At 41.5% G+C, this 12,906-nt stretch overlaps 1 protein-coding gene across 1 annotated transcript in view; it reads right to left on the reverse strand.

Moving 5' to 3' along the window:
* The window catches only part of LOC132402968 (extracellular calcium-sensing receptor-like), a 34,786-nt gene extending 22,147 nt beyond the window's left edge, over positions 1 to 12,639 (reverse strand). The window contains exons 1-3 of the mRNA XM_059986143.1: positions 12,370 to 12,639; positions 10,651 to 11,484; positions 3,272 to 3,499 (exon numbers count right to left, since the gene is read on the reverse strand). Of these exons, the coding sequence (XP_059842126.1) occupies positions 3,272 to 3,499; positions 10,651 to 11,484; positions 12,370 to 12,627 (1,320 nt within the window). The 5' untranslated portion in view covers positions 12,628 to 12,639. The remainder of the gene's footprint in view (positions 1 to 3,271; positions 3,500 to 10,650; positions 11,485 to 12,369) is intronic.
* Between the last annotated feature and the right edge of the window lie 267 nt (positions 12,640 to 12,906).

A 12,906-nucleotide genomic window follows, 5' to 3' on the forward strand; every position in this document is an offset into this window, starting at 1 on the left:
GGAAACTGCCACTTGGGAACAGATACCACAAATTAATTCTACACTGGCGAATGAAATATCTCTTCATCTCTGTTTTAAATGGCTGAGCCTCAAACCTGAGGCTGTGCTCCCTTGTCCTAGGCCTACCCAGCATTGGGAACATCCTTTCCGTATCTACTCTGTCTAAGCCTTGCAAACTTCCAAAGCTTTCAATCAGATCCACTGTTATCCTTCCAAATTACAGTAATTACAGGTCCAGAGCCAACAAACATTCCTTATCTGATAGCCCTTTCATTCCTAATGCGTCCGAACGGTCTCTAAACCCTCTCCAATGCCAGTGCTTCTTTTCTTGGATAAGAATCACAAAGTGCCGCCTCCTCAGTGCCTAATATAGCCACTGCATCATTTTACTGCTCTGATATTCTGGACCTCTTTAAATGAATGCTAACATTGCTTTTGGCACCTAATCACCGACTCGTACCTTAGGTTAACCTGAAGGGTGTTCTGGTCAAATACTACCAATTATTTTCCTATCTCAGATGTTTTTCTATGTTCTCCATGCTTAGAAAACAGTTTGCACATTTATTTCTTCGGCAGCATAGAATCGTCATGCATTTACCATCTTGTATTTCATTATACACTCTCTTGCTCATTCTCCTTATCTGTCTAGCTTGTTCTGCAGCCTTCCTGTTTACTCATCAGCACTTGCTGCTCCATCAATGTTCGTATCATCTGCAAACTTAGCAAAATGCAAACTATTTAATCATATAAAATAATAATATACAGAATAAAAAGAAGTGGCAATCACACCTTCCACTGCGGAACAAAACTCGTTACTGCCAGCCAACAAGAAAAGTGTCGCTTTGTTTCATCTCACTGTCTCGTACCAATGAGCCAATACTCTAACCATTCCAGTAACTTTCCTGTAATTCCATGAGTTCTTAACATTGTGAACAGGCTCATGTGTGCTAACTGGATTATAATTTCCTACACGCAGCGTCCCTCCTTTGTTAAAGAGTGGAGTGCCTTTTGTAATTTCCCATTCCTCCCGAACATTGACAGCGTCTAATGATTCCTGGGAGTCAATTACTAATCCCTCCGCAATCTCTACCTCCACCTCGAAGACTTTCAGATCTCTAATGTGCAGTTCATGTGGTGCTGGTAACTTACGCAACTGTAGTTCTTTCAGGCTTTTGAAAACATTTTACCTGGTAATAGTAATTATACCCATTTGTCTTCCCTCACACCTACAATAATGGCACTCTGCTAGTGGCTTGCACAGTGAACACAAATGCAAAATACTCATTTAGTCTATCTTCCATCTCCACGCAACTTGTTATTTGTTAGCTACTTTTCATATTCCTTCTTTTCCACCTTCTTATTATGTTAGTTGCTTTCTGTATGTTTTAACGACTTCCCAATCTTCTATCTTCCCGCTTTTTTTTTTGTTTTGCTGTATGCCCTCTATTTCACTTTCACATTAGCTTTGACTTCCTTTGTTAGCCACGGTTGTACTGTTTTGCCTATGTGACCACTACTTTGTTTTACTAATACATGTAGCCTGGAACTTCGTAATTTTTCTCAGAGCTGAAGATATTTCTCGTCTGCTGCGATGCCTACCAGGATCTCCTATCAGCCGCCTTTGACAACAGTTATTTCCTTTTCACCAGTGAAATACTGCTATGTCAGACATAACTTTCTCCCTATCAAATTTGACCTGAATTCCATCATATTGTGACCACTGGGGCCCAAGTATTTCTTTACCTTACGCTCCACAATCTTTCTCGTTTCCTTACATGACGCCCAATCCGGTGCAGTTGATCCCCTACCAGGCTCAAATACAAATTGTTTGAAAAAGCCATCCCGGAGGCATTCAACTCTCTTGCGATCTATTACCAACCAGATTTCCCCAACCGATTTTCATGTCAATATTTCCAATAAATATCATAATGTTTTTCTTTCTAACACGCATTTCTATTTCTATTTTTAATCTGTATTACACATCTCATTTATTGGCTGGAGGCCTCTACATAACTGCATCAAGACTCTTTTACACTTGCAGTTTATTAACTTATCCCAGAAGGAGTCAACGTCTTCTGATACTATATTACATCTTTTTACTGATTTGATGTCCTTCTTTACCAGCAGGAGCGCACAAATGCAACTTCTCACCTACTTGTCCCTCATATACTATATGTAACCCTGGACATTCCACTCTCAACTATAACCAGTTTTCAGCCACGATTCATGCACTTTATTTCTTATAATCCGTGGATTGAATTATAACTCCTTGAGACCAATATATGCTTCCGTTTTGGTTCTGCATCCATAATGTGTTGATGTTCACTGTGATGACTGTCATTTTGTCCTATCATCTAGCTACCCTTCCTGCCAGTCTCTGTTCTCGATATATATGTTTTCTTTTTACCGTTCACCCTTTCCTGAGATCCTTGAATCAGTTTTCAATCTCCCTGCCACAATAGCTTAAGCATTCATAAGCAGCTCTAATATACCCTCTCACGAGTATCCCATTTATCCCTCCCAATCCCATCTATCAGGTTTAACCTATCACTGTTGTAGAGGATTTAATCCTCACAGAAGATATCCCAATGACTCACGAAGATGAAGCCCTGGTCGTTTAACCAGCTTCTGAACCGCGCATTTAAATGCTTAGTCTTCCTGTTTCTATCCTAACATCGCATCTCATTGATTCCCAAAAAAAAACTGCGACTGTCTTAGAAGCGTAGAATATGTCATAGATTCTACTACTACTAAAGGGTTTATTCATGATTACTAAAGGCAACTTGGTGTTAGTCAATTCTTTTCTGGATTAGCAAATACTTCCGTGGGAAGGAAAATAGGCAGCAGAGTCACAGAAGTACAGAATGATATCATAGCAGGCCGCTCGGCCCTTTGATCCTTTTCTACCTTCAGTCTGATCATATTCTGCAGCCCGCTTGTCGAAGAGATTCTCAGAGGCTCATTAATATCTCAGGTAATATATTTTTATTCCTCAGCTTGAAGTGACCGGTCTCTTACCTCCGGAGTGCGCACTCTTGTTTGAGACAGTCCTATTCCTCAAAGGGTATCAACACCTAACCATGAACATTTCGTCGTTTTAAGAAGGGAACCTCTCGTTCTTCTAATCTGCTGAAAAAACAGATCTGAACCCCGGAAACTGGGTGTTACATTTCATTAATCTGCAGCGTTGGTGGGCATAAACACCTAGATCTTCAATATCATTCATATCCAAGTCATGCAACTATTTTCCATAATAAAAGATGGACTCTACCGTCGTTCCAGTCGTGCTCCACACGATGTTATCGATTTGCATCTTTAGTTTACTCTCTGGAGGAGCCGAACCATCGTAATATCCGACGTTTACAATCTCAACGGTACCATTCAGATTCATCTGTAAGTTCACAAATTCGTATCTTGGAACTGGGTCACCATTTTCGTCAAAATACACGGTTTCTCCCGTTTTTGCTGTGAAATTCACTGTCCGGATGTAGTGCAGCAACTAGAAAAAAATATTGTATGGAGACTTGTGTTTAACGGAGGCGGGGATTCAGTGTAACGAAACAGATGTTCAAATTTTAATTTAATGAATCTACGTAACGTGAAAATGAGTTGGGATATTAAGCTTAAGACTTCTGTATGGACACATTTGAAATATTGTGCCATTTCTGGGTACCCAGCTGCTGGTCAGATATCAGTATGATTAAAAGAGACAAAGAAGACATACACGGCTGTTGCGAGGGCTTGATAACCTAGTAAAAGGAAAAGGTTGAATCCATTAGGAGAGTTTATAATGGACTGCAGCGGAATAATTGGAGACTCATAAGTGGTAGAGCCTGGAAAAGGAACGCTGCACACACGTCCGGGACCGAAGATTTAAAGGGAAAAAGTTTCACGGGAGCTCTCGTATAACAGTCCAAATTATCAGTTGGACTGCTGTGAGAGAGGAGGTGGCGCACTGGTCTTGGAGCGAAGTTTAAAAGGGAAAAGCTTCGCGGGAAGTTGGCTATAACCAGGGCACTAAAGGTTTGATGGAGTGCAGCGAAGGTTCGGGCATAAAAGGGACACACTGTGTAGCGGAGTTGTGATTGACAGGCTGGGCAGATGCAGAACGGTCGGGCTTCAGCTCACTCGGTCTTAGACACGGTACGTGTATAAGTGGTCTTGCACTTCACACCTTTTGATGAAAAGAGGGCATGTAGCGTTAATACTTTGATCCGGGTGTCAGATGTGGGAATCCTCTAAATGTTCCAGTCTCCCAGATGGCCAAATCAAAGCCACGTGCACAGAGTTGCAACTCCTGACAGACCGTGTTAGGGAGATAGAGCTGTGTGTTGATGACCTACATCTGCTAGGTAAAATGAGTAGGTGATAGATAGGTGATTCAGGGAGTTAGTTACCCCGAGGCTGCAGAGGGTAGACAAGCAGTGACCGTCAGGGAAGAGAAGGGAAATGCTTAGATAGTAGAGAGCACCCGTGTGGCCATCCCCCTCAATAATCCTTATCTCGTTTTGGATGCTGCTGAGAGGCAGACCTGACCATCGAGTCTTTGGCACTCAGCCTGGTTCCGTGGTGCAAAGGGAGGAGAAGAAGATGACGAATAGGGGTCATAGGGTATTCCAGAGTGAGGATAACAGACAGGAAATTCGTTTATCCAGATAGCGATATCCGCATGGTGATGACTCTCAAATGCCAGGGTACCGAATATCTCGGTTAGAGTGCATGGAGAGGGTAAACAGCTGAATGTATTCATAAACGTTTGTAAAAAAGGGAGGAAATCATGACGAAGGAACCCAGGAATTTGGGTAGCAAATTGAAAAGTAGGACCTCCATGTAGTAATATCAGGATTGCTCTGTTCCACATGCTAAGGGGCGCAAGGTTTCTGGTTTTCTGGTTCCTGGATCACTGGAGAGCTTTCTGTGGGAGGTACGACCTGTACAAAATGGAGCGGTTACACTTGAATCAAGAGAGTCCAATATCATTGCAGGCAGGTTTAATAGAGCTTTTAGGGAGGGTTTAAACTAGTTTTGCATGGGAATGGAAACCTGATACAACGAGATATAGAAAAGTTGTGCCTGAAGGGCAATTCTATGATAATCGTTGTGGATTTTAACGTGAAAGTGGATTGGGAAAACTAGACTAGCATTGAACATCAAGACAGAACATTTATAGAATGTCTAATGGCTGGCTTTTTAGAACAGCTTGATATTGATCCACTAGGGGATAGGCTGTGCTGGAATGAGTGTTGTGCAGTGATCGGGAGGTGATAAAACACATTAAGCTTAAGGAACACTCAGAGAACAGTGATCACGATATGATCGAGTTCACTTTGAAATGTGAGAAAGAGAAGCGAAATTACATCGTGTAGGTATTTCACTGGCATAGCGGTATTGTCAATGGAATGAACGGGTAACTGGCCAAAATTGACTGGAAAGGGACATTCGCAAGGAAGACTATAAAGCAGTAATGGTTACACTTTCTTCGAAAAATAAGTGAAACACAAGGCAGAAATATTCTAAATAAGAGGAAGTTTCGAATGGAAGAAGGACACCACCATGTCTGACAAGTGAAGTCAGATCCAAAGAAAAAGCGAAAGTGGAAGCCAAAGTTGCCAAAGCTAGTGAGACGCTGGAGGATTAGTAATACCTTGAGGAACTGATATGCAGGGTAAACGAAGGAGATGCAGTAAATTTGCTATTCTCGAATGTTCAGAAGTCCTTTGACAAAGTGCCGCATATGAGGCTGAAAGCTAAAAGCCCATGGAATTACAGGGAAGTTACTAGCATCGGCTGATCGGAAAAAAAGAAAGTGGGTATTAAGAGAATCTCATTCTGGCTGGCTGCCGGTTAACAGTGGATATCCACAGGAGTCTGTGCTGGGTCCGCTGTTTTTTAACGATGTATGTCAATGACTTCTATAGTGGGAATAATGGATTTGTGGCTAAATTGGCCGATGATACAGATATAGTTGGATGAAAGGGTAGTGTTGAGTAAACAGAAAGTCTGCAGTGAGACTTAGATAGTTCAAGGGAATCAGCAACGAAATGGGCAAATAGACAATAGACAATAGGTGCAGAAGTAGATCATTCGGCCCTTCGAACCTGCACCGCCATTTTGAGATCGTGGCTGATCTCAGAATGTAATACAGTGTTGAATGGTCTGGCACATTGGTGGAAGCAACAAACGGGCAGACTATTATTTAGAGAAGGAGAGAATTCAAAATGCGGAGATGCAAAGAGAATTGAGAGCTTTTGTACAGGATACCCTAAAGCTGAACCTCCAGGTTAAATGGGCTGAGAATGCGATAATAACGTTGGTAGTCATTTCCTGAGATATATAATATCAGACTAGGGATGTGCTGTTGAGGCTCTATAAGGCACTAGTGAGATTACACTTGGACTACTGTGTACAGCTTTGGTCTCCTTATTTTAGAAAGGCCATACTGACATTGGAAAGGGTTCAGAGAAGATTCATGAAAAAGATTACAGGAATGTAAGGGTTACCGGATGAGGAACGCTCGGGAGCTCTTGGGCTGTAATCACTGTAGTTCAGGATACTGAGGGAGAAACATAGAAACATTCCGAATGTTTAAAGGCTGAGCAGATTAGATATGGCAAAGTTATTTCCCATGGTAGGGGAGTCTACAACGAGAGGGTTCATGTTCAGTATTGAAAGACGTCCATTTAGAACTGATAACCGGAGAAATTATTTTTGTCCGAAGCTGGTAAATCTGGAATTTGTTACCACGAGCGGCTGTAGAAGGCATGTCTTTGGGTGCATTTAAGAAACAGATAGATAGGTTCTTAATAAGCAATGTCATCCAAGGCTACGGGGAGAGGGCAGGGGACTGGGGATGACTAGAAGAACTGGATCAGCCATTGACTGAATGGCGGATCAGACTCGATGAGAGAATGGCTTACTTTTGCTCCATTATCTTATGGTCTTATGGTCTTCGAACATGAACCATTGCAGCGTGCAGCGTAAGAAAAGGTTGCTGGGTCCAATATGTTATGCAAAATCACTCTAATTAGAAGCAAGCCGCTATCTAAGCCAATCTCCCTTGGCTACTCTTCTCTTCGGTATTCACTAAGGAGAAGGGTATTGAATTGTGTAAGGTGTGGGAAACAAGTAAGGAAGTTATGGAACCTATCACAATGAAAGAGGTGGAAGTACTGGCGTTTTTAAGAAATTTGAAAGTGGATAAATCTCCGGATCCTGACAGGATATTCCCCTGGACCTTGAGGGAAGTTTGTGTAGAGATAGCAGGAGCTCTGATGGAGATCTTTTTGATGTCATTAGAAACGGGGATTGCGCCGGAGGATTGGCGTATTGCTCATGTGGTTCCATTGTTTAAAAAGGGTTCTAGAAGTAAGCCTAGCAATTATAGACCTGTCAGTTTGACATCAGTGGTGGGTAAATTAATGGAAAGTATTCTTAGTATTATTATCTGGATAGACAGGATCTGATTAGGAGTAGCCAGCATGGATTTGTGCGTGGAAGGTCATGTTTGACAAACCTTATTGAAATTTTTGAAGAAGTTACGAGGCATGTTGACGAGGGTAAGGTAGTGGATGTCGTCTATATGGACTTCAGCAAGGTCTTTGGCAAAGTTCCACATGGAAGGTTAGTTAAGAAGGTTCCGTCGTTAGGTATTAATGCTGGAGTAATAAAATGGATTCAACAGTGGCTATATGGGAGATGCCAGAGAGTAGTGGTGGATAATTGTTTATCGGGATGGAGGCCGGTGACTAGCGGGGTGCCTCAGGGATCTGTTTTGGGCCCAATGTTGATTGTAATATACATAAATGATCTGGATGATGGGGTGGTAAATTGGATTAGTAAGTATGCCGATGATACTAAGGTAGGAGGTGTTGTGGATAAAGAGGTGGGTTTTCAAAGCTTGCAGGGAGATTTATGCCGGTTAGAAGAATGGGCATAAAGTTGGCAGATGGAGTTTAATGCTGAGAAGTGTGAGGTTCTACATTTTGGCAGGAATAATCCAAATAGAACATACAGGGTAAATGGTAGGGCATTGAGGAATGCAGTGGAACAGAGAGATCTAGGAATAACAGTGCATAGTTCCCTGAAGGTTGAGTCTCATGTAGATAGGGTGGTGAAGAAGGCTTTTAGAACGCTGGCCTTTATAAATCAGAGCATTGAGTACAGAAGTTAGGTTCTAATGTTAAAATTGTACAAGGCATTGGTTAGGCCAAATAGGAAATATATCAATAAATTAGCGAGAGTGCAGAGACGATTTACTAGGATGTTACCTGGGTTTCAGCACTTAAGTTACAGAGAAAGGTTGAACAAGTTAGGTCTCTATTCTTTGGAGCGTAGAAGGCTGAGGGGGATTTGATCGAGGTATTTAAAATTTTGAGAGGGATAGATAGAGTTGACGTGAATAGGCTATTTCCATTGAGAGTAGGGGAGATTCAAACGAGAGGACATGATTTGAGAGTTAGGGGGCAAATGTTTAAGGGAAACACGAGGGGGTATTTCTTTACTCAGAGAGTGATAGCTGTGTGGAATGAGCTTCCTGAAGAAGTAGTAGAGGCCAGTTCATTTGTGTCATTTAAGGTAAAATTGGATAGGTATATGGACAGGAAAGGAGTGGAGGGTTATGGGCTGAGTGCGGGTAGGTGGGACTAGGTGAGATTAAGAGTTCGGCAAGGAATAGGCGGCCGAAATGGCCTTTTTCCGTGCTATGATTGTTATATGGATATATGGTTACTCAATGCCTATACTATTCCAATTTCCTCGCGTTCATATGCCCACTTACGGTTTTAAACTCTATAGCATTGCCTCTAAGAACTGCCTAAGCAGCACATTCCAGCCACACTCAATTCTCTCTACTTAAACACATATTTTCCTCTCAGCCTCCGTCTCTGCAGAGACGACGATCCACATTTTTCCAAACAATCATAGCATTGTCCAGGAAACATCTTAGTACAATTCCTCTGCAACCATTATAATGCTTCAATATCCTTCCGATAATAGAGCGACTAAAACTACGAAATCTACAGATTCAGACCAAAAAGAGTCACTGACTCATAACTTACTGAGTGTATAACTCAGTGGCTCAACTAATAAAGAAAGCGTGTTATATGCCTTGTTAAGCAATTTTTCAACCTGCATCGCCGCTTTCAGGGAGCGATGAACTGGAGTCCCATTATCCCTGAACTCTGTTTACATCATTGTCCTTTAGATGGTACTGTCCCTTCAAAGTTGACCTTCCAAGGCACAGTACTTTACATTTAAACCTTCCAAAGAAGTACATGCGAAGGTTTTAAACTTGTTTGGTAGTGGAATGCGAATCAGAGCACTAGATCAGAAAATACTAAGCTGGAGAAAGGTAGATGTGAGAGACAGTAAATACAGGCAGAAGCAACGTAATAGATCTGATAGAACGGATATCTTGACGTGTATCTCTTTTAGTACCAGGTGGATGATATACGTATGATAAGGAGTATAGGATAGGATAAATTAAAACAGGCTACATCCAACTGAGTCTAGAAGTTATTAAGTACGAGTGAAAGGTTTTAGGCGAACCTGAATGGGAATCGTTTTCGATCAGAAATAGTCGCGGTGGTGGAACGAGCTGACAGCGAAAATGCTGGATACTGTATCACTTGCAGCATTTATGAGAAGTTAGGATAACTACATAGAATGCAACGTTTCCGAATGTCCGTCGATGAGACAAGACAGAATATGAGCATGAAACGCACGAGATAGGGCTAACAACATGGTTCTGTAATGCAGTCATCAATGACTTAAGCAAATCTATATGTTTATGATTCAAACGTTCAGAGGATAATTACGTCATTGGAAGCTTCTGATGCTAAGATCTGGCATAAAATATGTATGTTGTAAATTAATCAACTGTCTATTTCTCTTGACGTATTCTGCTGAAGTCGTTGAATCCCGCCAGAATTTGGTGCTGTCTTGATGTTGGGGCAGGGTCAGCAAATTCTGATGAAATGCCTCGGCCCGAAATGTCGACCTTCCCAGATGCTGCCTAACTGCAAAGATCCCTCAGCATTTTGTGTTTGTGTTCTTCTGGATTTCTAGCATCCAGGAAATCTTTCACATATTTCTGGAGTGAGCATGGGCATGGAGAAATATGGTTGCAGTGCTTCTCTCATAATCATTACTGAATAAGAATCCGGGTGTTGACAATTTAGGGTAAAGACCTAAACATCGTTTGCAGGCCTAAATGCTACTGAAAAACCGAGGGAAGGTAGTTGTTTTCGATGTTCAATCTTTTAGATATTGCCCTCTCACTACAACCAGATAGAGTGGAACACAGTACACACGGACCTACTATACAGAGAGAGGGAGAGTTCCGCAAGTAATTTTGGCAACATGCATCTTTCTCTGCAAAAGTTCTCTGCAAATTATCGAAACAAACAATCTGTCGTTTTGCGAGATTGCTCCTCTAAGCATTAATGGCTCAATTCCCTAATTAATAACAGTTCGACCTGCTGAACATTTGAAACCAACTTCAGAAAACTAAGACTGACTACACAAAAACACTTCATTACCAAAGTAGTCGCCTGTAATTTAGCTGCACATGGAAATAGTACAGAATATAAGCTTCAATCCGCCCGCGTTGTCAGTTAGTTGTTTGGCTTTATAAAGGAAGTTCAAGCCTACCTGCCACGGCTCGAAATTTGAAATATGAGCGCATGTGTTATTCATAAAAGGCCCATGACGTTCTACACAGGTCATCATATTGTGGAGTGCGTAGGCAATACTGTAGACCGCTTTATACACGTGGTAGGAACTCCCTTCCATTATCGCTGGAAGGTAGGTACTTTCTATGTCTTCTATTCGTTCATTTCCTGTGCAATGCCGTACTTGGTCCATGAAACTTTCAGTGTATGTTTTATTGCCTCTTGTAAAAGAGCAGGTAAACAAAGTTTCCCAAAACTCCTCCACCAAAGTATTTCCAGGAAAGTTGGAAGGATGGACACTATGAAGATGATCTCTGAGACCATCTATCTCTGTCCTTCGAGTAGCCAGCCCTATTGTTCCTGCGAGATAAATGGCACTTTCTTCTTGGGGCAGTAGATTTCCTGACACCCACGCCTCGCTTCCAATCCATTGTATACCAGTTATATTTTGACGCAAAATTTCGTTCAATAAGATGCGCATTTCAGCAGCGTGAGCAAAGGCCACAACCACTTTAGTGGACGCCTCCTTGATCACCTGAACAATTTCCCTGATTTTCTCTGGCGGATCGGACCTGTATAATGATTCAGAGTAGGCAATGCAAACCCCCAAATTCTCCACATGTTTGACAAATCCTTGCATTCCGAAAATTCCGTAATCAGTGTCACTTCTAATGGTGCCGATCCAAGTCCAACCGAATGTTTTCACGAGCTCAGCGAGAATTTTGGACTGGTACTGGTCGCTGGGACTCGTTCGAAAAAACGTCGGGTATTCTCTCTTATCGCTGAGACAGGAGCAGGTGGACGAATAACTAACCTGTATAGAAGGAAGTAATTAGATTGCATCAAGTTTCAGCTTTTAAATGAGTAGGATCCATATACCACCAGCATTTCAATGTGCATATTTCTGTATGTACATAATTGCATTATTGAATATGCTTTATGAAGAATATACAGCACATATATCATTTTCAAACGACCTGCTAATACAATGATGCATACAATGCAAACTTATTACGGCCTTGTCGACAGTATTAAATGACATGCGCTATAAGAATAGTTTCGAGAAAGCTGGGATAGTTCCCCGGGTGCTGTGCCGTATGAAAGGATATCTGATATGCTTATTAGATTCTGGGAGGTATAGTCAGAATTGAGAGCCTGCGTTTGTACTATCCTCTGCTTAAATATTTTCTACCATAGTACAATGGTTTTATGTAAGGGACAGAACATTCAAAGATGATGTGACGGAACTTTCATTTTTCACACATGCAGGGTTCGGTGCCTGCAATGTGCTTTGTGGTGACGCGAACGGGATAAACACGGCAGAACATTTTGAAGGTTACTCGATGAATACATGAATGCACCGTGTACGGAGGGTATGGGCACGGAATTAGTTTAATTAGTAATTTAAATTAGACTTTAATTATCCCGTCGTAACACATGGGCAAAAAGATATATTCCTGGGTTCTATGTTTTATTGTCTTTTTCCACGAAATTTAACAGCTTGTATTATTAAAAAATGCAAAACGATGGGACGATTCAACCAACACAAAATCCCAAGAAACGACGCATCTTTCTTTATTATGTTGGTATTTTAAATTTAGACACCTCTATTTCAACTCAGCTTAGAAACAGAATCGTAATTATGTGTCAGTGTTGAATGGGAAATTGGTAATACCATCGTCAATTATTTAAACATTACCAGCGGAATTCCAAAGGATCCAATTGCCCTTGCGGTTACGATGGAATTTGTAGATGGACCACAGCCAACAATAGCAGCGACATTGGAGGAACCTCTGCATTCAGTATATTCAATTGTTTCTTCGTCTCCGTTCATCAAAGCAAACGCTGCTTTCGAGGCGATCGCGGGGGATGAGCAGTCATCGTGGATATGATAACCAAGTGTGATTCCCGGCAGGAGATTCTCATTCTGGTTTATTTCTTCAATGGCAAATATCATTGTTTGCGCCCGTCGGAAGAATGCAAACCCAAAACTGAGGGATAAGAGTAGGTTCTGGTGAAAGAAGTCTTCATATTCCTAATCCATCAGGAAATAATAATAAACAGTCTGAATCTTGAATTCTAAAGGTTTTAATCTGTAACAGTTTACTTAAGTTTCAAGTTAACGATAAAGGGTGTTAACAACACTGACCTGATTGATCGTCTTTTATCAACTTCCTGCTCAAGATGGTACATATGCTCGATTTTACAATAAACAGGATAAAATAGACACTGCAGA

The sequence above is a fragment of the Hypanus sabinus genome, chromosome 2 (genome assembly GCF_030144855.1).
Source record: "Hypanus sabinus isolate sHypSab1 chromosome 2, sHypSab1.hap1, whole genome shotgun sequence".
Classification (NCBI taxonomy): domain Eukaryota; kingdom Metazoa; phylum Chordata; class Chondrichthyes; order Myliobatiformes; family Dasyatidae; genus Hypanus; species Hypanus sabinus.